The sequence below is a fragment of the Poecilia latipinna genome, unplaced genomic scaffold (assembly GCF_001443285.1).
Source record: "Poecilia latipinna isolate Pla-1442-1.1 unplaced genomic scaffold, P_latipinna-1.0 Scaffold189, whole genome shotgun sequence".
In the NCBI taxonomy this organism is placed as follows: domain Eukaryota; kingdom Metazoa; phylum Chordata; class Actinopteri; order Cyprinodontiformes; family Poeciliidae; genus Poecilia; species Poecilia latipinna.
In genome coordinates this window covers 379,064-404,258 of record NW_015112805.1, presented here as the reverse complement: position 1 = coordinate 404,258, position 25,195 = coordinate 379,064, and the positions used below count along the sequence as shown (strand labels likewise).

Here is a 25,195-nt window from a genome sequence, read left to right as displayed (position 1 = left end):
TTCTGGGAAGAGAAAATAAAATGCCACTACACATAAAAGAAAATGCATTTAAAAAAAGAAACACTGTTGACACTGAAGAACACACAGGGCAGTTGTTCATCAGTCCATCATGTTCACATGTGGAGCTTCCTCTGCTTTTCTCTTCCTTCAGAAAGTCGAGTGTACACATTGCTCTCAGGTACAGAGTTCAGGGCCTCGTCTGTCCGCCGTCGGACTCGACGTCACGTCTTCGTCGACGGAGCAAACTCTTCCCGTTTGTGTGCGACAAATCAAAAAACAGAGAAACAAATCAAGACTTTTATTAGATTTTCTTTTCTTACAAACACGGCTCACGTACATGGTTGATCTCTTTATAAATCTGTGGTTTAGAAATGTCGCCTGAAACTCCAAGAGTGTGCACAGGCGTTGAATCAACGTCCAGCTCTGTTTTTTTTTGTTTTTTTTTCTGTCTCGCTCCATCTTCATGTGGATTTCAGTCTGTCCAACAGCAAGAACGTTGGGGGAATTTTAATTTTTTTAAGTCACCTTTTGTTTGATGGAGGGTCATGGAGGGACACGAGGAACACTGACTGACAGCATGGAAGCTCAAAAATGTTCACATGCATGACAACCTCATGTCTGAATCACTTGTGGATTCATTTAGAAGAGACAGTACCAGGCAGGCGGATGGATGGATGGGTGGGTGTGGAACCTCGCCGGGCGCCAAGGTTAAAGGCCGTCGAAAGGGAAACGGCTCGGACCAAAACTGGACGAGTGATGCTGAGCTGCTGATGAGAAGACGTAGACGTAGAAGACGTAGTTAAAAGCTTTGTGTGCGTTTAACTTCGGTCTCTTGATAAGGTAGCCACTGCCAGTGTCTCACTAGAGGTGGTTCACAACAGGACCACAGCGAGACGGGAGGTCCGGAGAGCAAGCAACGCACCGACATGGGAGGAACAGGAACACAGTACTGTCTCTTTAAAACAAAACATCTACAAAGACCTAGCCTCCTAGCTAGTACAGACATGACAATATCCACGTATTGGTTTTCTCTGATTTTATACAAGACCGTGATCGATTCAGGTGAGTGCCGTTGATGCTTTCACAGTACGCTGAAGGGAGTCTCAGGTCAACAGTAGCAAGAAGGAGCTCGACCCTTTTCTATTTTCTTTTTTGTTTGTTTGTAACTCCTAGATTCTGTTTGCTGAAGATCGGATGCGGCGGGAGCGACCGGAGGGGCAGGCGATGCGGGTCAGTAGACCCAGGACACCGGAACCCATTGGCTGGAAGTGCACACCAGGTCCATGGACTCCTCCAGGTGCCGGATGGTCTCGTCAATCTCATTGTTGATGATGGTCATGTCGAAGTAGTGGGCGTAGGTCTTCTGCAGGATCTCCGACTCTTTCTGCAGCCGCTGGAGCGACTCGTCCTGGAGGAGGAGGAGAGAAACGGGAAGGTTTCACCGTCACGCAGGCGGAAAGCGGGACGGGCATGAAGACAGGAAGATTGACACACCTTTACCTTTTCCTAGTTTTTGTCACATTACCACAGATACTTGCGTGTTAGAACAACAAAAGTAGTGCATAATTGTGATGTGAAAGTAAATAGTTGCGTTTCTATTTACCTTAAAGTGACAGTTCGACATTTTGAAAATAAATTTGCTTAATGCAAACGCCAATTTCAACTAAAATTTCGTTTTTCGATATAAAGTTTTGACTGTGGGATAAGGTGTTTTTGGTGGTACCAACATGAGGTTATTTTTGCAAAACTGTGACGGAAACACTTTTTTTGTATCACACGAGTCACATGATCAACAACCAGATGTTACTGCTGCTGGAAATGACAAAGAAGATGACAGGAAGCGGAAGGAGGATAATGGTGCAGCATGTTTTTTAATGACTTATCGCGTGAACAATCTATTGAATTGATTATAACTGCGTTTCTTATTTAATGAAAATGCAGCAAGTGCAAAATTATGTTTTTTGGACAAAGTTTTGTGAACATTTGTAATGGAAATGAAGCTACTGTCAATGTAGCAAATAAATACAACAGATGTTGCATAAATCAATGAAATAAACTAAAACAACAACAATAAGAACAAGAAAAAAAATACATAAAAGTAAGGTTAAGACAGAATACAAATGCCTTCCATTCCTCAGGAGGTCAGCCTAATCTCTCTGATGTTACAAAGTCACCACAATGTGACTCCCCCATGTGACGCTGTGCTGAACCTTCTGGGACGCGACGGTTTGAGATTTGCCAATAGACTGTAAACGGATCCACCATCTGGGAAAATGCTAGGCAACTAAATACATGCTGTGATTCCTGTAAATAAAGGAGAAGTTTTGCGTTTTGAAGTGTGGTTTCTTCCTCTGCAGAGATCTTTTACTATAAACAGTCAAGGACACTAAGGCAATGTGAGATTAGTGATCTGCTTTTTGGAGCCAGACGTCATCAGGCAGTCAGCTTGGGGCTGAATTGACCACTTTTTAAAAATATTTTTAGTATTACACATTCACAATTATGCCCATACTCTGGTTGGTCAGTCACATTTTATGTGATGTTCCGATAAAAGTCACCATAGTTTGTTGTTGTAGTTCGAGGGGTATGAGAACTTTTGACTGCCTCTCTTTTTTGTCACAGTTCAGAGAAGCTTGTCAAGTTGTTGAGCTCAGTGTGCAGGGACCTTTACTAACTGGAGAGGATGGAGGCTTAACACACAAAGAGGCACTTCCTATTACAGCTTATAGCAGACGCACACACACACACGCACGCACACACACACACACACACACGGCGTAGAAATAGCACCTAGCAGTTTCGGTTCTTCCAGACTTTACTTACTGGCAGAGTTCGACACCACCTGGGCGGCTGAGGCGAGAGCCAAGCAAACAAGCAAACACATGCAGCATGCAGAAATAAAAGACAACAGGAAGGAGTGAGAAGGGAACAGAAGAGGAAGCAGCTTTACACACGTTGTGTGATCAGGAGGCAGGGCTAAAACCACCGAGCTGCTGGTGGATTTCCACATTCGATACATTTCTAATTAACCTTTGAACCTTAGCTCATTCCTCTGGACCAGAAAACACGACTTTTATCACAACTACCCAGTATTTGTGTTGAAATTGTGTCCTTATTGTACATATGTTGTGCTTGTATGTTGCATATTCCTATCTCTATGTGAATCTATTTTTTTGACTGCCTGTTGCACAAAAACTTCCCCTATTGTGGGACAACAAAGGATATTTCTACTCCATTTTATTCTACATTAAATGTTTAACATTACTTTTAGATTTTCTTCTTTCCTATATGATAATTTTTCAGGACTTTATTAGCAAACGGTTTGAGTGAAGAATCAATATTTACAGTGTTTGACTGATTGTCGTGGCTTCTATGATTCCCTCTGACGTGACAGGTCCCAGCTTCTGGACCAAATCCAGACTGCTGCCGGCCCATTCTCATCTCCTTACTGTTCTGCGTTGTTGGTTTCCATTTGTCCTCCTGCTTTCTGACAGCTGACCACGGCTTCTCAGGAGAGCGACGGCCTGCTTAGCTTCTTGGCCTCGGGGTTTTTCGTGTCTTCGAGCCGCACCGTGCGAACGAGCTAGATGGAGCTAAAGGATGTCGGTGTGTTTGTTGTGTTTTTTACCTCATTAATGCCCGGTGTGATGGTTGGAGCTGCTATGAAGACGACGTACGGGGCAAACTCTGCCGTCCGCAGGACCTTCAGCGCCTGAAATGAGCCACGTGTTAGCGGTCAAACAGAGCTGGGATACAGCATACAGATTTGTTTGATTTTTATCCTTAAGACATGATGTCTACTTCAAATTATTTCTGTATAGACACGTTGAAACGTGACATCACACACACAAGATCCCCTCTGCACCCAGCTCCCTGCTGGAGGGCAAAAACCTGCTAACCGACTATGACTACCCTCGGTTTAGCTGTTAAGTTATCAACAAAACACGCTCAATCTTAGAAAAGAAAAAGGGAAGCAGTGCTTTGCAACTAATTATCAACACAATGACAACTAGATAAGGTCCAACGGTTTCACATTTCACGGTTAAAAGATTTAATAAAAAAATAATTAAGCGTGAAGTAGGTCAGTTATGCTAGCTTGACTTTGACAAACTTAACATGTAGACGTGGTGTGGAATTTTGTGTGTTTTGGTTCAATTTAAAAAAAAAGGGGGCGACCTCCACACCAACTCTCTGACAGGTCATTAGTAGAGCAGAGGCTAATCTATCATTGCTGTGTTCAGACAGTTATTAATAAGTGTTAGTAATCACAAAACAAACATCAAATCTTAAAACAAAGAATACGACTGGTTTTTAGTTGTTTTTTTCGACATTATTTTTCTTTTGCTGTGTCGCACCGCACTGAATTAGTAATACCTACATCTCCGGGTTTCACATATTTACCAAATTGTTCCACCATGGCAGCACGGCTATGGATGGCAAATAAAAGAATCGGCTTTTTGCCTTCCGGCGTTGGGCGAGTGCACAAAATATCCGAATGTAAACAACATTCCAACCATCAATGTCCTAACACTAACCCTACCCCTAAACTAAACTTAACTCGTGGGAAGGTGTGCTATGGGGCAGCATAAGACAAGGTGGCAAAACGCACACACCTGAGGTTCCACATCTAATATAGCCACGAGTCCCTGCTGGTGGATCTTGCGGATGGTCTCGAGCCGCGTCCCGTACATGGCGTCCTCGTGGCTGCCGTACTCCAGGTACTCGTTGTTGCTGATGTCCTGCATCATCTGGTCGTGAGAGGCGAAGTAGTAGTTCTTCCCGTTCTCCTCGTCCTTCTTTGGAGGTCTGGTTGTGTCTGGAGCCCCAGAGACAGGAAGTGAGGTATTCGCACTTGGACATGTGCGAAGGGCATGTACGGTAGATGTGGTGAGGTCTTACGTGGGATGGGGTAGGCAAATCTGTCGGGGTGTTTGGTTATGAGCGTGTTCTTGATGTGTCTCCTGCCCACTCCGTGAGCGCCTGAGGGGTAAACATGGAGGTAAATGGGACATTTCTCTGACCCCCCCGACTCTAATGCCAGGCTTCACTTACCCAACAAAACTAGTGTTTTCCTCTTGAAGGCTGGGAGCTTCACCACCTCCTCATACGTGACCAGGTCTAGTTGATCAAACACTGGAGGTGACAGAGGGAGAGCGGAGTGAGCAGAGAGGAGAAACACCTGCATGGATCTGCTAACGATGTGGTGAAAGACAGGCGGACCTAAACAGTGACAGCTGATGACCGGGTTCTGATCGGAGGCGGATAGTAACTAGCTACATTTACTTGAGTAACTTCGGGGAAAAATACCACCGTTACTACTCTGTACTTCTGACTTTTTCTCAAGTAATATTATGATGAAGTATTGCTACTCTTACTTGAGTAAAGTTTGTGGATTCTCTACTCACTGAGTAACTTCACTGAATGAATAACAAACACATTTCAACCAAGAATGCATCAAATACAAACCATCACTTTATTCTCGCGTGTTGGTTTGCTGCTGTTTCTACAAACGTGTTGTTGTTCTAATGTTATTTTCCAATTGTGGCATTTAGAGATCAAGCGAATACACACTGCATAACACACACCATATACGGTCAGTGGAAGTACGCTACCCTGCTTTAGCATATGCTGTATATTCTGATATTGTGCTGAAATGATTGAAGTTCAGTACATCAATAAACACCAAAACACAATGACAAAATGATGCTACTGAGGAGTGAAGGTACGTTTCTGAACAGAACTGTTCATTTTTATGAACAGATCATTTTACAAACGGCAGTAAGTCCGACAGAATCTGAGAGATAACATTTTTTTTAGGAAGTTGGGACTTGTAAGCATAATTTTGCTGTTTCTTTCAATAATAATCGAGACCGGCTCTTGAACAGTTCACACATGACCTGCAGTAGTAGCTGCAGGTGTTCTGTATCTGTCAGGAGGATCTATCATGAGGAGTCTGCAAATATTTTCATGAACAAACCCCCCCAGACATCTCAGCTTTGGCTTTAATTGACAAAAATAACTCATAATAGTAAAGGTGAGATCTTTCTGTATGTAAACAGAGCTCAGAATAAATGAGAGGGGCTTGCAGACTGTCTGTGCTGCTGATCTCTGTACAGTGTGTTCCCAGTATCCGAAACATAAAACTCTGTGAATCTGAGGCTGCTGACAAGTGAAATACAACCCCCACAAGTCACTGGGTTCTTCGCTGCAGCTGCCGCCGATCAGACTGCCGCGCTGATGTCAGAGGGCGCAGCAAACGTCACACACGGAGGGAGAAACACGTGTTGGGCTGGAGATGGTCTGACGGAGTGTGACAAACGCTACAGGAAGCTGCCTGGTTTCAGTTTTGGTCTCAGATCTCCTTGTTGTTTGCAGAAAAACAACAGGAACAAAAGTGAAACACCGGCAGCGAACAGAGAAGAGAGGGAGGAAGAGGAGGAGGAAGAAGAGCTGGAGCTGGTGGTTACTTACATGCAGAGAGGCCGGTCAGAGGCAGACAGCAAGAGAGAGCAACACAAGGGTCAAAACATGGCCGCTTACAAAATGTTACAGAAACAGAGCAGACACCGAGCTGGTCACACAAACTGGCTACAAACGGATTCACCTTTTATCGCGGCGCAATAATCTGATGCTCAAACACTGAAGAAAAGTCCGAGCTTTACTTTATGTTTATATAGGCAAAAAAAAAATTACAAATTATTGATACCCCCAAACATTCCCTATAAAAAGCATCTAAAACAAAACAACCTTTTTGTACTTTCTTTTTACTCTCAGAGGGCAACAGGCTTCCAAGTCTCCATAGCAACGGTTAAATTCAAGTTTTACCATAGACATACAGCTGCACATTTAAAATGTACACCTTGAGCAAAATTTCATTGCAAAGCTCCAATAATAAAATAAATACATAAAATAAAATGTAAGACTTTTAAAGACCTGTTTCTCTTCCAGTATCCCGGGAACCTTTTGAAAAGTATTAGAATCTGCTAGGTGGCGCCACTGAGGGCTGAAAACGGGTCGGGTTTAGCTCTGGAGCCGAGTTCTGCAACTGCTTGATTCTACAGCTGCTGCTACAAAATAACATTTGTCCGGTGCTGCGATATTATTATTCAGAACAAAAACTAATCATAAAGGTTATTTAAATGAAAAAAACAAAACATTATTTATACAAAAAGACCAGCAGAGTGAGCTCTTTATGTATATATGGAGAATATAGATGAATAGGGAGCCCAGGTAAAAATATAAAGCACATAGTCTGAAGTTAAAAAGCATTAAATTACTTTATTATAAGTTTAAAACTCATTGTACCATTGGTGTCCCTTCTATTGCAGATAGACAATGAGGATATTGGTTAAAAACACAGAGCTGCTAAAAATAGCCTGTTTTATTGCCTTTATATTGAAAATTAAAAAAAAAATTATTTAATTTTATGATGTGATTTCTTCCCCAAACTTATAAAAGGTTCCATCTTTTCTGTTTTCAGTGTGAGATCAAGCCACCGCAGTAAAATATGACCAACAGAGGAGCCGATACGTTTTCCCCATTAGAATCACATGAACACAGAGAGACTCCTGTTGCTCCATGGAGTTTGATTGGGATCTGAGGAACCAATCAGAACACGGGATCCCAACCACATGGCTGAAAGCCTCCAGAGCCCCGCGGTGGATCCAGTCGTGTTCACAGACAACTTGGCCGGACGCAGTGGCGTCCATGTTGATCTGCTTTCCCATCTGACTGACGCTTCCTGTAACGTCTGAGAGGCTCTTCATCGGTTTCAGGCTCCATGACGTTCACACCCTCCTGCTGCCAGTGGATTACTCTGACTTGTTGGATGATGATGGCTACATTTTACTCTTAGATTGCTATAAAGCGTTTGGAGCATCAGTTCATTTTACAATCCTTACATAAATTTGACTTCCCGGTGGAACTTCCCCCAGATTTAATCTCTATAGGGGGAAAAGACAAGGCTGCCTCCTGATAGAGGCTCAACTCATGGCCTATCATTATATTCAAAATAGTGCTGCAGAAGGCATCTCCCCTTTTGGTAATAAGCTCATATTGACACAACTTGCAGATGACACAACCAAATTTCTGTAGCAATCAATGCAATTCAGGAGTTCTCAAAGGCATCTGGATTATCCCTTAATATTAAGAAATGTGAACTTGTGGCTATTAAAAACTGCACTAAATCAGAAATCTGCAACATTCCTATAACAGATGAAGTTTGTTACCTTGGTGTTTTAGTAACCAAAGATCAAAACAAAAGGTGCACCTCTAATTTTAACCCAATCATAAGCAAAACCTGCAGCAATTTCAACTTTTTTGTGAGACCATTTAACGGCAAAATTTGCAACTTTGAGGGCAAAGCCTGTAGTTTTAGTTTTTTACAAAAATAACAAATACATGGCACCATCCCGGAGGGAGTGAACCGTATTTAACTGTATGTGGTCTGATGAGCAGGCTGGAAGCTCATCAGTACGCCCGAGCTGCTCATGTTTCCCTGAGTCGCCGCCGTGCTCCTCTAAGGCATGTCTGACATCTCTTCCTCTCATTCCTGGCTGTGGCTCTGCTACTGGAGCTACGAGGTCTGCTTACCCTCAACTCACACACATAGATCTCCCTGTTAGCCAGCCACATCGTGTGTTCCTGTGGGTGTGATGGCAGTACCTGCGTTGTGCTTTGCCAGATACTTGTCTTTGTACTGCTTCTTCTTCTTGCCGAACCAGGTGCAGCTGGCCTGCTGCTCCTGCTTGGTCTTCTCCATGGCGATGCATGCCACCCGCCTGCCAAAGCAAGCAGAGTTTAGAGCTCCAGAATCGGTTCAGCTGTGGAGAAAGCTCCAGAGTCTGAGATTAAAGTCGCCTCTCTGTGTCTGAGGCACCAAAATGGAGGAGCTGCTACTACTGCCTCCAGCTTCTTACACTTCTCTAGCATAGAAAGTCCTCCGAGGTCAACACTTCTGTTTCTTTTCTGCGTCTCAGCTCCGACTTCTCACACTGAGCCAGGCTCTGCTTCTGCTGGAGGTTTCTCCCTGTTAAATGGCTTTCCTCTCCGCTAACGCCACATGTATTCTGAGTATGAGGGGATTAATATTCAGTTTTTTGACTTTGTCAGTAACATTTTCATTAATAGAAAGGAGTTAATCCTTTATTTTTGGGAAGATTGAGGCAAACTGATCATTTCTTCTGTGACTATTTTCATCTTTCCTCTTTGATATACAATGTGGCTTTAAAAGGTTTCCAGTGAAGAAGAAAAATAAGAAAAGCCTCAAAGGCACCGAAGGTTTGTGTGAAGGTTCTGAAAGTTTAGCAGAGGCTGAGAAACAGTGGAAATGATCAGGTTATCAGACCACATCCTCTCTGTCATCAGCCTGCCCAGAAACATGAAACTACCGAGAGTCTGTTGAGCTCATCAGAACATGCAGCACTTTGAAAGTCCCTTGAAATAAGCTCTGAATGCAGGATAAGTCATTCGAACGGCTACAGATGCTGCCCACGAGGTGAATGTGTTCAAGCACTTTGCAAAAGTAAGAGTTGGATTATCAGAACTCGTAATCGTCGGCCGTCTGCAGGCTGAAGGTATTATCTTTGGAACGAAAGAGGAACGATCTCGAGTCAATGCACGACTTCTGTTATGACATCTAGAAACTAGAGATCAGGCCTGGAACCTGGGTGTAGTGATAGACCCGAACCTTCAGAGACACATAAAGACAGCTACAAAGCCCAGCACCGCCATACATACAGCCCAGAACCTTTACACCTGCACGTCCCAAATTGACAAACTAGAGAATGGTTGGGTGATTCAGCAGGATTTACAATCAAGAATAGCAAAAACTGTGAAATTTCTTGGATTAGTTTGTGGCTCTAGGCAGCAGCTACACTGCATAAGGATCTCTACATCTTTAGTGAATAGCTTTAAAAGTTTGGTTTTGTTTCACAGAATGCGTTTAGTCTTGCATGGTCAGGCAACAGAAGTCAGCCACAGGCGAACACAAACATCGGCCGGCCAACTGGCAATAAACTTGTTCCATCTTTCTGCCCTTGATAGATGGAAAATGTTAGCTGGCTAGCTCGCAAGAGTATATTAGCAGCCTGTTAGCTGTAAAAAAAACTTGTATAAGATTAATTAGACCTGCCACAACAAAGCTTAAGACTTGTGATTAATGTATTCAAGACCAACTTTAATTTTTAAATGGAATTAAGGCATATTAAAGCGGAGTTACTTTTAGATATATGACTTTTTAAGGATGTTTGGACACCCTGTGTGTGATGTTCAAAGCTAAAAGCTGAAAGGTGACAGGTTGTCCTCATCAGCAGCTCCAGGACTCTGGAAGTCTCTGCTTTGTAGTTTTTGTTACTTAAAACGTATTTTTTAACATTTTACGCTTTCTTCTGTGCAGCATGTTGCGATCTGCAGCTTGTAGGTCAGAACAGGTGGGAGTCTCCCTGATGCGTGACCCAGGTGTTTTTGGAGCCGTCTCCATGGCACTCACCACTCCTGCAGCTCGGGGGACGGGATGAGGCCCGCCGTGCCGTTCTTGGTGTTCTCCAGCTTGCCCTGCCACCAGTTGTGGTCGTCCTTGGAGATGATCTGGATGATGTCGCCCACGCGGAAGCGGATGCCGGCCTCCTTGCAGGGGATGAGCTCGTCTTTGGAGGGGTCGTACTCGAACTGGGCCCTCACGTAGATCTGTGGTGGAACAAAACGACTGAAGGCTCAAACCAGGGAAGGTGGGGGGTTACTGGGCTAGTCAGTAAAAGATGTTGGTGATGGAAGCATTGTAGGAAGTGAAGCGTGTAGCTACATGGGATCGGACAGGGAGCTGGAGAGGGATCGTTGGGGGGGGGGTGTTCAGGTCGCCATCTTGGAATCTAGTTACCAAGGAAGAAGCGAGGACAGGGCTCAGTGGTGAGATAAACCCAAACACTGCAGGTTGGTTAAGGAACTCAGGCACAGGCCTTGCTTGTTTCCATCAGATCTGAATAAGTTTGGCTTTATCCTGCCTGGAAACTACCGGAACCACACAGAGTCTGTTAGTCAGGAGGGATGATCGGGGCTGCTGAGGCTCTCTGGGCTTTAAGGAAGTTTGTCTCTTACCTTAATGGACATTTTGTCCTTTGTGGGAGGTCTGGATCCCATCTAGGATTTGAAAGCATCACACGCATCATGCAGCAAAAACGCAGCGACACGACTGAACAGCAGGGGGAGGGAGAGGATGGAGGAGGGGAGCAGCTTAGAAGCCTCCTGGTCCTTAGATGGTGAGTTTAAGACTCTGTTATGAACTACAAGCCACTCAGGTGAGCCTGTCGTCTGCCGCCCTCTGCTGGCCACTAAGTGAACTCTCACAGCAAAAACACCAAACCACACCAAGTGTTTTTCTTTTGTCTAGTTTCTGGTGCAAACGTCTTAGCACACTTGAAATAAGACAAGCTAACAAGTAACTTGTCTATAAGATGCAGGAGGTTGATTTAAGTCAAAAATTGATTATTGATAAAAAGAAAAAAAAAACCCCACTAGTTCCAGTGGAACTTGTGTTTTTATATCAATATTAAGGAATTATTAACTTAAACAAGCTCCTACATCTTGCTGAAAAGTTACTTGTTAGTTTGTCTTATTTCAAGTGTGCTAAGATGTTTGGACCAGAAACTAGACAAAAGAAAAATACTTGGTGTGGTTTGGTGTTTTTACTGTGCATCATTTTTCAAGGAGGGGGTAAAATGTGTGAATCTAAAGGTTGGACCGGTGGAAGGGGGTCTGTTAAGGGAAAGAAACACGTTGGTGATAGAGGGCAGAAGGTTTCATTTCTCACTCGGGAGGCGCTTGAATTTTGACGCGTTTAAAGCGAAATGGGATGGAGAAAAGTGATAAGTTGAAGTATGAGGTGGGGAGTGGTTCACATGTCAAACTGGAGCTGCTTTAAAAAGAGTCATAACCCATATTATCATGTCAAAACACTGTAGTAGCTTTCTTGTATCGCTCAAGTGTTTGATGTCAGAAAATGTCTAATCTAGAGTGACTCGGAGCGTTGCTGGGGATGAAAAAAAGTCCTACCTAAACAAAGGTAAAAAAAAAAAAAAAAGAGTAGAAATCTATATGGGAATCTTTAAAATCTTTAAAAAAATATCCATATTCAATTATAATTAAATTTAAGCCGTCTAATTATTGTTTTTGCCCATAGTTGATCATAAAACAATAATCTAGAGCAGGGGTCCCCAACTTTTTCCTGTGAGGGCCACATAACTTTTCCCTTCTCTGGTGGGGGCCGGAGTCAGTTTGTAACAAAAAAAGTGTGACGATTGCAGGAGTGCCCAAATGTAAAAAATATTGTTTCCCAGAAAGCACAATCAAATAACCCTCTCTGGGTTCTTCACAGAATCAATCCAGGAAATAACACTATTTATGAAATAAATACCATATTTTCCAGACTATAAGCCGCAACCGCAAAGTAAAAAAAAAATAAAAAATCAGTAAACATACACATATAAGCCGCAAGGTTCAAAGCTTAGGATAAACGTAGCAGCTTATAGTCCGGAAAATACAGTATATGAAAAAAAAATCTAAATGCTCTCTGGTATTCGGTTGGGGACCCCTGATCTAGAGGAATGAGTTGATCCTGACTGAAGAACATGGTTATATGAAGTGAGACTATGAAGAGGCTAAAGTTGTGTCAACAAAACAACCTGGAGGTATTACATGGCCTTTCAAAATAAAAGCATCAATTAGTGTGATTGTGCTTGTTAAGGAGAGTTCTGGAAGCCGTTTGGATCTGCAGCTTCTTCTAACCACCAAGCTGTTCATCCTGCCCAGCATCGTCTTCTCAGACTCAATCAGACCAGTTTTTGTGTTGTTGTTGTTGCTGTTGCTTCCCCCCTCAGATACCAGAGCGATATCGATCTTGATGCATTGTGGTCTGCTGAAAGCAGGGCAGCAGCAGGCCTTTTACTATAAATGATGGGTTTATGCATTCAGAGCGAAGCGACACGTTCTCCTGAGAAGAGGCAGCTGATTACTTTCCACGTCGCCCGAAACATTAACCAAGACCATAAAGAGACATCTGGTACCGAGCTTGTTGCTAAAATTTGTTTCATTTATGAACAAAGGGCAGCAAAACAGTCATCCTGAGGGCCACCGACGGCCCCCAGGCCACACTTTGGACAACCCAACCTTATTGGTTTGTAGAGAACGTTAGTCATTTACAAAAAGCGCAGAGTGGATGTCACTCTGAATATCATCTAGACGTTCACAAAAATATATTTTAGGATAAAGCAGATTAGTTTGTAAAAAAAAAAAATGGACCAATCAAAGTCCAAAATAAAGAAAAAATGTCATTGTTGCAGCTGGAATTACTGATAAACACCACAACAAAATAAAACTTGCCCAGAGCAAGACATGCTCTACATAAATGAGTTATTATGAATTAACTAAATTAATCTAAACCTTATTTATATTTTTCAGATTTGAGAATTTTTCTATAAATATGGAAATGAAGAAATAGTTTGAAGATGGTTACTTTGAAAAGCCTGTTATTTTGGTGTGGCCAAAGAGCCGCGCATGGCACCAAACAATTATTTTGCTACTTTGCGTTTGTCACCAAAACACCTCAAAGTTTTCATTTTAAGATGAAATATCTCCAAAAGTTCAAGGGGTGTGAACACTTTTGCAGAGCAGCGCCGGGGGACGGGGTGAGTGACGGTAAGTTACCTGTCGACCTTTGGGCTGCATGGTGGACGGCAGGTCCTGCAGGGTAGAAGCAACGGTTACAGAAACATGTTTCCGCCAACTGTCAACACCAAGCAGCGTCTTTCAACAAACACTACGCATGCATCAACCACCTGCGGTCTAGCCGGCATGAAACACACGAAACAGAAGCAGGCGGTGAAGACGGCGGGGGAGAGGGAGGACTGGTGCTCCTGCAGGTCTGGCTGTGGAGCCACCAAGCTAGCTAGCATGGAGCAAAGCCAAGCAGTCGCAGCATCATCTGTCTGGAGCCTGGGCGGGGAAATGAAGGCCCTGCAGAACCTGAACGGGGGCAGTAGACGGAGTGGGGGGGCGTGCAGGCTCCCTGAGGCACACCAATTTGTTAACTCAGATATCGGAAACGGAGGTCAGGAGACCCCGCTGCTCAAACCGTCACCAGGCCAGACAGAGAGGAGACAGTCAGGGGGAGGGGACATTTAACGGAGACACGGACGTGTTGGACGACCACGGCGTGGCGGAGGGACAATGAGACGCACCGGTGGGGGGGACAGACGTGGGTTGGTAGGGGGGTTGGTGGGGGTCCTTACCAAGATAGAACTGTTAATGCTGGAGTGGCCATTGGCAGGAGACTGCCTGGAGGTGCTGGGGGACTCTTTCTGAAATAAGACACACAGGTCAGCAGCGCGCAGCACACACACATTCTCACACACACACACACACGTGTCTGGGCAGTGGTCCGAGGTGACGGGGGGCAGCAGCGGCGCGACGTGACGATATGCATCAACAAAACACCAGCAGCCCGTTACAGGGCACTGAAAGACACCACCAGACGGGGGCGCTGTTCTCCTCTGAGCAGCAGAGAGTGTGAGGTCATCACCAGCACAGACAGCCACAGCTCAGAGCCACGGGGGTCAGAGGGGCTGGGGTGGGCGGAGGACGACCAAAAGAGCCGGAGCAACTGCAGCTGGGAAACAACCCCACCGTCTGCTCCAGGTCACTTGGTCGTCCACGTTTGGTCTGTTTGGGTGGGAGGTGTGTGTGTCCTGGTCCAGCAGTGGGTCTGTGAACAGGGAGCAGGACAGGGTCAGACAGGCGGGGCTCATTCCTGACAGAACAGAAAGACGAGTTCCGGTATCTTTGTTGTGAAATTGGTGTGCTAAATATCTGAACCAGCCCAAGCAAAACACACACACGCACGCACAGCATTCTTGGATTACACACACGCTCGGTAACCAGGCGAGCGGTTAGTAACCAGATCAGGAGCTCACGATCAGCAGTAAGGAGCGGAGGAAGATGAGGATGAAGTGAGAGGAGGAAGAGGGGTTACCTCGCACGAGGAGCCCTGCGTCCGGTAACTGGGCACGATTTTAAAGGTGATGCTGCCTCGCATTTCCCTCTGTGGACAAAACACACACACAGAGTCGTAAGCACAACCATAAAATCTGCACAGTGTGGAGCAGAGCTGTGAAGAACCGCAACAAATATTTATCGCAATAATTGTTTATGTGGCTCTTCAGAGGAAAAGGAAATTCGAAAGAAGTCTGCATGCGTCAGATCAGAATCAAGGCTTGTTCACACCCAGTGAAATGGATCATGAGACAACAAAAGCTGCCACACCTTCAGATTGACCTTTTTAAGACACATGTTGAAACGATATAAAGCATATGATAGATAGATAGATAGATAGATAGATAGATAGATAGATAGATAGATAGATAGATAGATAGATAGATAGATAGATAGATAGATATGTATTTATTTGTGTAGCTCATATTTGCAGACTTGTACAAAACATAATCCAAGTTTGAAATGAACTTAAATATGATGCAACGTTAAAAAGCCAACACCGCCAGTCTGGATGCCGAGCCGGTGACTGTGCGCTGCGCTGCTCTCAGGAGTGACGTAAAACTAGAGAGGACAGTCTGAAGTAGAGGTGAAGGTAAAGTAATTGTATTTATTTTCAGCAGCAAGGCAGTTCAAAGTGCTTCACATGAATTAGAAGGAAATGCAAACAAAACAACAAACCAAAAGAAAGAAAGTATAGAACTACATATTGGTTTAATGAGAATAAGGATAAGTAGTCCATAACTGAGAAACTAGTGGGAGTTTCTCTGGATTCTTGTTCTGATGTTGGTTCTCCATGCTTGGTAAGATTAGCGAGGTATAAAACTAAAGGTTGGTTTAGTTTTCTTCACCCTATGAAAACAGCCCTGATGTTAATGTATTTGAAGAACCGTAACAAAGTTCATTAATGTAGTTTGACCTTCATGTTTCAGATGTGTTTTGAACAGCTTAATGTTTGGTCAATCTGTCCATTGAGACGCATTTCTGGTTTCATCTACAGATGAGGAAAATGAAATGTTTGCAGAAGAAGAGAGAGACGTTGAGGTAACGTTAGCAGGCGATGCTCAATGCTCTTTATTGTGACGCCGCTCCTTTAAGTCCTGAGGAACGTAGAAGTGATGGAGATCTGTACGGTGACACTGTCCTGGCAGAAACCAGACCTTCGTCCTACACGTCACTTCGACCCTTATCTACTGAGAGTCAATCGATTCCTGGAGACGTGGACTCTGCTGAAGTTTTAAACCGTACGCCAACGTTTGTCCGTGATGAACGTAATGTGCCAGTTCGAGATTACCTACACGGTAAACAACCGTCATGTTTCACTGGAGCTTCAGACGTCTCCTGCTCCGTTTCTGATCTTTCATTTGCTTTTCCTCAACTTGCTGAGCCTGACTCCAATGACTTTCTTGTAGTTTTTTTTTTACGTGTTTTCCAACTGCTGAACTTCTCATTAAGCTTAACTTGATATTTGGACAGGCTTCTCACAGCTAACAAGATTTATATATAAAGTCTTGTAAAAAGTATTTCCATCTTTGGAACGTTTTGGGCATTTTGTCCCGTTCAGACTCTAAAATCAAAGGTTTTTATTTGGAGTTTATGTGACAGAACAAACCGTAGTAGCGCATGACTATGAAGGGATTACAGTCTATAAAACAATACATCCAGCTTGATTTGGAGCACATGTGTCAAACTCCAGCCTTTATGTGGCTCTCTGCACTCTAAAGAGTCACAGAACTAGAAGATAATGCTTGTGTGCTTAAATCTGGAACAAACTTCCAGAAAACTGCAAAAGAGCTGAAACACTGAGTTCCTTTAAATCTAGACAAAAAACCCTGCCTGCTTAGAGTTGCTTTTGAAACCTAATAAACAAAGCAACATTTTTATGTGTAATGATGGCAAAATGTAATGTTTACTGGTTTCCTCAACTGTTGACTTTGTTCTATGACTTTGTATTTTTACGATGTAAAGCTCTTTGAACTGCCTTGTTGCTGAAATGCGCTATACAAATAAATGTGATTGATTTAAATATTATTTTATCAAATTAAATAAAGTTATATTTGCATAGTGCCAAATTACAGATGTTATTTTATGTCAAGAATTGGAGAAAGTTTTGATATTTTAACAGTTTATGGGTAGTTTGAAAAATATTTTGCCACTTTGAGAACACTCATGGTTCTGATGCGACACGAAATGAAAATGAGTGGCCCAGTCAAAGTTCAGATATAAAACCAATGGAGACTGTTAACAGATGCTCTCCATCCAATCGGATTAAGTTTGAGCAATTTTGCAAAACAAAGAAACGCAAAACTGATGGAGACGTCATTAAATGTTGTTGATCTTTAATTATGATGGAATTACCATTATTTTACTTGAAAATGATCTCAAAACATCTTTTATCGCAATAATTTCTCAGGGCAATTTATCATTCAAGCAAAACCTGTTATCATATCAGGCCTACATGCAACTTTGTTCAACCTTGTCTTGCTGTGTCACATAATATCCAAATAAAATGCATCGAATTTTGATGGAGTCATGAATACTGAAGCGTGTTCGCCAGGTAGTGATATCACACTTTGTTAGCAGTTTGAAAGACTAGTTTTATTTTTTTTTTAAAGTAGAAACAGTCTATTGCTTCTTGACCTGCAGATTCTAACGCTGAGTGAGTTTTCCATTTTTGATTTAGCAATGCTCAAGCCTTCAAAGGTTGATCTGCAAGCAACGATTTGCAGAAATGTTCTAATCCCGCAGCGCTACTCTTGTCAGAAGCTTCAAAAACCAAGATAGACAATGCAGAGTAACTTACCAGCATCTTCTGCAGCTGCTCCACGGTCTGGTTGGCCACGCTGATGCCATTGATTTCCCTGATCTCATCCCCAACGTGCAACGTTCCTGAGAGGAAACCAGAGCTCAGGAGATGAGGCCGGTGGAGCAGTGGAGCTACGCTACGCTCTTTTAGACTCTGTTGTGTTTTTTCCTATCACCACTACGGCAAAAGTAAAAATCCCTGATTTATATTATTATAAATGAGATATGTTTAAAGTTCCTTCAGACTAGCCAGGAGCAATTAGCAAACCACTGGTGGAACTGCGCCATCTGCTGAGTTCATTATAGGAGCTACTACTCAGTGAAACGCTGGTAAAAACGTTGCTAAAGGGTTAGTAGAGGAGCCATGTTGTGATGACTTCCTGAAGGCGGAGTTTCAGAAAGAGCAGGAGTTTCTTAAAGAGACAGTGGTCCAATTTCAAGGCGCTTCATGTCAAAGTAAATTTTCTTTGAAGTCATACTTGATAAATAACAACTGAAGGTAACGTAGTCACTTTATTGTGCTATAAAATGGCACTGTATGCTTGGAAATCACATCATAATGGCCTTTTAGCAAAAAAAGAAGAAAAAAACAATGCAGTTGGGTGTTTATTCTGTGAAAAGCTTCTGAAGAATCTGTCATTACGCTGCAGATACCAGTGAAACCGAACCTTGTCTGTGGATCATTCCTCCGTGCATTATCCTGGCCACGATGCAGTGGTTCAAGTCGTTCATCTTCAGTGTGATGCCCTGCATGATTTAACGCAGACAAATCTACAGTCAGAGGCGCTTCGTCACACATTTGATGGGGCAGCTGGTGGTGCTTAACAGGGTCAACTTGGGATTTTGTTTGCCTTCCAAATACTGAGTTTGTGAGGACATGTACCATGGGCTCGTCTGTGTTCTTCTGGAACTGGACCAGGCGGACTCTGGTGACGTTCTCCAGGTCCATGTCTCCGTTCGCACTCTCCGGGGAGTCTCCGTTCAAATAGGGCGAGGTGGGCGGAGGAGTGACCCGCAGAGCCTCGTCACTGTAAACCTCGTGGGCGACCACGTCGTGGGCCTGCAGCAGCGCCTGTCGGTCGCACAGAGCACAAAGGAGACCTGATTGCACATTAAGAAACCTCTGGGAGTCAGTGAGGAAGATTCAGCAAAAACAGAATAAAGAAGTTTAAGATGCATTTTAAAAAACTGAATCAAAAGTTAGACAGGAGTTTGACGTATAAAAAATCAGAACAATTCTGACTTTTGGAGGTTTTGATCGACAGCTGGAATACATTACCTGCATGCCTGCAGATTAAAGGTTCACCTTCCTGCAGAGAATCTTGTTATTTTAGCTCTGTATTTATTATTTCATATAAAAAAATCCCTGTATGGTTAAGTATCCAAAATTTCACACAATATTGTCAAGTCTTACACATGTTTTATTTTAAGCCAAGCATCTTCAAGAACACAGCTGAACTAGTTAGCTAAAGTTATTTTAGATGTATTAGCTAACTACTGTAACATGCTAGCTAATTATCAGGTCTGACTAATAAATCAATCAAACAGCTGCAGCTGCGGGTGTCGTCCCCCCTGGCTGAAAAGGGGTTCATGTTTTAATGTTTTTATCTTTTTTTAATCTTTTTTCTCTCAAAATCTCTTTCTCACTGTTTATTCAATGTCACATGCTGTTTTCTTTTAATTATGTAAAGCACTTTGAAATGCCTTGCTGCTGAAATGTGCTATACAAATAACATTTTATTGATTTGATTGATAATTAATGTAACATGCTAGCTAATGCTACAAAATCTTGCTAATTTGTTTCGAGAAATGTTAGCTAATGTTTAAGTTCAAAAGAGCTAAAACTAAAGTGACGTTAGCTTAAGGGCTATTATTATCATGTTAGGTCATTTGAACTTAATCCATACAGTAATAAAACTTTAGTTTTTGAGTAAACAAACTTTAGCGTGATCATCATTTTAAAGGTTTTCAACAACGGCCTGTTGAACGCCTGTTCATCAAGAATACCTGGTGGACACCGAGAAACAGCACGTATGATATAAATGCTGAATGGCTTCAGTCAACGATCTACCTAACTCCTCTTGAGGGGGCTACAGATGAAGACTTGAGATATTTTAGGTGACATGATGATAATGTGGGACTGCGAGGGTCTCTGCACAGTTCAGAGGTGGAGTTAAACATAAACCAGCCTTGAAGTGAAGAGCTGGAGGGATTCCCACATTAACTCGCTGCTCCACAGTTTTCCACATGTGTCGCTGGTCCGTGGCCCGTTTCTCCTGCGCCGCCTCACACCTACACAGCTCGATTTCACTCGGCTGACAGCCGCACAGGGCCCTTGAGCGGCACTTTAACAAACCGGTCTGAACTTCACAAGACGGCAATCAAAGCTCAGCAATAGGGGGAAACTGTCACGGGCTTCCCTCGGCTGTACACGCACGCACGCACGCACGCACGCACGCACGCACGCAGCTGTGGAAGGAGATCACATCAGAGACACTGGCAGCTCTCCAAATCCCATGTCAAAATACATCACACACGACCTGAGACGCACAAACGTGACTCTGTGTCTGAATGAGAACGGGGTTTAAAGCTCAGCTCAGCTCAGCTGGATGAGAATTTAAAGAATAACACAAAAAGAGGAAGAGAGTTTGAGGAAAAGCAGCAGCAAAATGAGATCTCACTCAAACTCTGATCAGAATCTCATAAACTCTGAGAGCAGCTCAAAACCTCAGCCAATATCGGCTGTGGTGAGTGGAAAACTAATTTGTGAACTTACACGCATCCTGTTTGCTGCTTGGTTCAAGAAATGAAAATGACGTTGCAAAATGTCACGTTGTCACAAAATATTCAGATGGTTTGTTTCCTGGGGAAGATCCTCAGGACACAACAACACCAGAAGATCATCAGCAAACAACTCAGTTTTCAATGCTTACATCTGAGTAAATGAATCACACGACAAATTAAAATGATTTAATCTGCCTTCTGGTTATTAATCGACATCACAATTTCATTTATGGCTTCAGTTGTGTGTGGTTTTCAATCCTGTTTCTCTTCTTGTTTTGGTGGCCGTGTTTTATTTTGGTGAACTTCCAGTTCCGGTTTTTAAGTGTTATTTACAAAATTGCAAGTTTATTGGTCTGTGAGAGGGTAAGCTTTCATTATTGTGCGATTATCAATATATTACTTGAAAATGGTGTCAAAACAGCAATATTGTCGTTTATCGTGATAGTTAGTGGGACAATTTATTCTTAGGGAACATTTGTTATTGTCAATCTGCCCAGAGTCTGAACTCTGACTTTACTTCAAATCAAATGCCTTTATATAGCACATTTAGCATTAAAATAACATTTAATAACACAAACTAAATGCTATCACACACGGAAAAACTATTTCTGTATTTTACGTTGATATCTCCCTGCTGTTGGAGAAATACATGAAACTTGTTGACTGTAAATTTAGTTTTTATCAACTATTATTACTTTCAAATAATTTAAATAATACAGCACACTTAAATACCACAAAATCCAAATAATTTCTTTTACTTTGCTACTCCTGTAAGGCTAAAATCAGTAGCCACGATGACACTGTTATGTAAGCTAACTGCAAATTAAGCTAATGATAGTAGCTGCGTTACATAGATAGAGTAGCTTAGGAATGACAGAGTATCTGGTGTTGACATGTTGGTGTGTGCGCCCTCGTGCCCCTGTTCCCCCCAAGTGAAAATCTGCTTAGGGCCCCAAAAATTCTTGGGCCGGCCCTGGTGAGGGGTAAGGCAGAAGGAGGCTGAAGGAAAGCTGCATTAATACGAACCTTTTATCAACAACTTTCTTGATAAATGAGGACTGATAGATATTTGACACCAGGGACGAATCGGGTTAGCGTCTCTTTGACAATTTTTCGTTTGCTAAAGCAGAACAAAACCAAGCTTGTATTTTTAGCAGGCATTAATGTCACAGCAACAGCACGCCCAGTCAGATGGACACAGTCATCCTGAGTCATCTGCTCCCCAGGACAGTCTGTTCCTCCCCAAGCAGACCGGGCGCGCTAACAGGAGTCCTGCTGTGGTTCCTCTTGTTGGAACGGGGAACATGTCGGGTCAAAAGCGCCACAAAGGGGCGACGGGGAGAGGGTGGCGGTATCTGACCCGACACATCGCATCAGACTCGCTCCGCTGGCACCCGTCCTGCCCCCTCCATCCTGCCTAATTACCATAATCACACCTTCAACCCTCACTTTGCTTTGATGCATTTCTCTCTCCTCTGTTTGGTCCCACCAGTGATATTCTGTCCATCTGATACTGAGCAGCTCACTGATCAGTGAGGACATCATTGGCACTAATGCGATAAGATTAGTGAGGAAGGCAGCCGACAGTAATGGCCCTCTGGAGTGGCTTAATGGTATCAGATGTTTTGTGTTTCCTTGAGCAACAACAAAATAATCATATCATTTCTGTCTACAAATCAACATGTAAAAGTAAAGATTTGATTTCCATTCACCCCTTTTTACTCTGGCAACAGACCCCACCACCTTCAGAGAACAACTCTGCATGATGTAGTAAGCAGACCCAATATCAGTATCGGTCCTGACACTGAAAACAATTCTAGATCGGACATCGGTGACAATGTGCTCCATCTATTCAGTCTAATTCTATGCTTTATTTATTTTACATCATATTCCTAATTGCACTTTCATAACCATTTAAAAGGTTTGCTACAGTTTATTTTTTACACTTTGACCAAATTAGTCAATCTATTGTTTTTATCAGTTTCAGTTTCTATATTATTTATTTTAAACTTGCTCTTCTACTCCTTTTTGCACCGACTGAACAAATTAAAGATGTGTTGTTTTTACATGCTTGACCAGGATTGTGAAGCTGTTGGTGCATTCAAGAGAGCAGAGTTATCAAATCCATTTGTTATTCAGTACATTCATGTCTGAGTTAAGAAACAAAGAAGAAACGATTTAAATCACCTTAAACCACCTGAACAATCAGCCACACTTTTCAGATTTTCAAGCTTTTGAGGACTCTGGCATTCTTGTGTCGTTTCTGGTTACAGGGACGTGAAGGGAAATCAATAATGTGCCATCGGGCCCGTTTGCCACTCGTTCTACTCACCATGAAGTGCGGCTGCGTCAGTATCCGTCTGAGCTCTTTAGCTTCGTACTTCTCCGGGTAGCAGGAGATCTCTTCCAGGACCTGAGGATGCAGGGAAAGGACAGTCTGCTTCAAACAGGTCACTTTCACGCCGACGTACCTGCTGGACCTCAAACTATGCAGACAGACCAACCCGGCAGCCCCACAGGCCCTCCCCTCTTAAGGTTCCCGTGACCTCCTGATAGCGCTTAGTGTTGTCAGCTCCGGTTATCCTGCCTGACTGGTGAATGTGGCATTGTAGAGGTGAGAGGCCTCTCACAGGGTGTGGGTGTTTGCTCTGAAACCTGCGTTATTGAGTCGCTGCTTGGAAAAGCTGAAGGGTGGGCGGAGCCTCTTACATCCAGGTGCCTCGTTTACCCCTTAGATTCCAGAGAAAACTCTTCCCACCACGAAATGTTAGCTTTTCATGTCATTTAACGCTTACAAACATAGCATATAATCTACGAAACTTGATATTACTTGGATAAACTCAGGCTTGTTGTTTGGTTTTGAATATTCGTGTTACTTTCTGACAAACCAACACATGCAGAATGTGTCCGTTTTAAGCTAAGCTAGCCTCATCACTCATTGAGTGTTTGCTACATCTCTGACTTTATTTTGAGATAAAAATCTCAATATTACAGGGTGTGCTGTGGTGGCGCAGGGGTTAAGCACAACCCACATATGGAGGCCTTAGTCCTCGACGCAGCTGTCGCAGGTTCAATTCCTGGCCTTGGCGACCTTTGCTGCATGTCTTCCTCCTTCTCTCATCACTTTCCTGTCAATTAACTATCAAATAAAGGCCACTAGAGCCAAACAAATCTTAAAAAACAACAAAAAAATTTAAAATCTCAATATTACGCCTTTAAGTAAAAGTTGAGGTCCTCAGATCTTTATTCATGTCCCGACGGGCAATTAATTTAGCAAGCAAGCCACAGTAATAACAACAACCCACCAACAATTAGTGTTTAGCTGGAGGGCTACGTACCAAAATTCCCCTGTTTTGTCACAAAACATAAAACTTGTTGATCAAAAACAAATAGGTGGTGGTATGACTAATAATGTCAGCAATAAACAAACCAATAAACAGATTGTTAACTTTAGAACAAATTCTGCTACAATGTTTTTGTGAGATTCTAGCTAGAACCGGGTGTTTTCTGTACCAGTTGTATTGCAATTTGGATCATGTTCATGTTACATGTGTGTATGGCACCCCTCCTTCTTTTGAGGTCATGTTTAGTTACGGTAAGGAAAGCTTGTAAAAAAAACATAAAATGGAGACGGCAGGGGAGGGCTGCCATATGTAGCACACAACTAAACATTGTAATTTGTGTTTGACACTTAAGTAAAAAAGGAAAATAAAAGTATTTTAGTTTCAGTCAGAAATTAGTGACGCTGTTAATTTTTACAGCAGGAGTAAAAAGAGTATGCCTTTGCTTCCAGTGGGTAATAAAACACTTTGAGTTTATCTCAGATGCATTTAGGTGCCGTATGTTTTTGCTTCAAGCATCAGCTAGACCGAGAACAGCTAAAACACACGCAACATCAGAAGTAAAATCTGCTCTTTCTCTTTAATCATCAGCATCTGTTGAAGTTCTGCACGCCACTTTAAATCTATCACAGCTGATTTAAGTAGGAAAATGTGACCTGGAATCTCTGAGCGGACTTGAAAGTCTCATATAAACGTTCGGTGTTAATAAGCCCAGACTCTGTGCTCCCTCCCGTTAAACGGCCTCCCCAGTCTGAACAGCTCTGGGATTTACGTCTCCGGGCCTCACCCACTCATCTCGCTGCTCTGACTCTTTGGTAAGTCCCTCAGTTTGCACATTTCATGTTCAGCCATAAATGAATTCCAACAACATTAAGTATTTTATTTTAATGTGTCTTACAAAAAGTGTTTGACATGCTATTAGGTGACAATCCAGAAGAGCCATTCATTTTCATTTGTTCTGACTGATAGAATGGAGTTAGCTTTTTTCAAAGTGTGACGTAGTACGGGTCATTCGGCTGCTTCCTGAGCGTAGGCTAAACGAGACTGTAGATGTTAGCTTTCTTTAGTTAATATTTATAGAAAAACTGTTAGCTTTTTGTAGCTAAAATCAACAGGAAGACTGTAGATATTAGCTTTCTGTAGCTAATATCAACAGGAAGACTGTAGATGTTAACTTTCTGTAGCTAATATCAACAGGAAGACTGTAGATGTTAACTTTCTGTAGC

The 25,195-nt window shown here is 42.8% G+C and overlaps 1 protein-coding gene across 11 annotated transcripts in view; it reads right to left on the bottom strand.

The window, feature by feature from the left end:
• Positions 1-437: 437 nt before the first annotated feature.
• The window catches only part of caska (calcium/calmodulin-dependent serine protein kinase a), a 148,607-nt gene continuing 123,849 nt past the window's right edge, over positions 438-25,195 (bottom strand). For 2 of the 11 annotated variants that reach the window (XM_015030684.1, XM_015030686.1), the window contains exons 13-27: positions 22,961-23,041; positions 18,728-18,916; positions 18,513-18,591; positions 17,843-17,928; positions 15,023-15,091; positions 14,283-14,351; positions 13,699-13,734; positions 11,095-11,136; positions 10,490-10,686; positions 8,665-8,780; positions 5,053-5,133; positions 4,900-4,980; positions 4,614-4,816; positions 3,629-3,712; positions 438-1,408 (exon numbers count right to left, since the gene is read on the bottom strand). In XM_015030684.1, coding sequence (XP_014886170.1) covers positions 1,232-1,408; positions 3,629-3,712; positions 4,614-4,816; positions 4,900-4,980; positions 5,053-5,133; positions 8,665-8,780; positions 10,490-10,686; positions 11,095-11,136; positions 13,699-13,734; positions 14,283-14,351; positions 15,023-15,091; positions 17,843-17,928; positions 18,513-18,591; positions 18,728-18,916; positions 22,961-23,041 — 1,590 coding nt within the window. In that variant the 3' untranslated portion in view covers positions 438-1,231. The remainder of the gene's footprint in view (positions 1,409-3,628; positions 3,713-4,613; positions 4,817-4,899; positions 4,981-5,052; positions 5,134-8,664; positions 8,781-10,489; positions 10,687-11,094; positions 11,137-13,698; positions 13,735-14,282; positions 14,352-15,022; positions 15,092-17,842; positions 17,929-18,512; positions 18,592-18,727; positions 18,917-22,960; positions 23,042-25,195) is intronic. The other 9 variants (XM_015030685.1, XM_015030687.1, XM_015030688.1 and 6 more) reach the window with 9 other exon arrangements.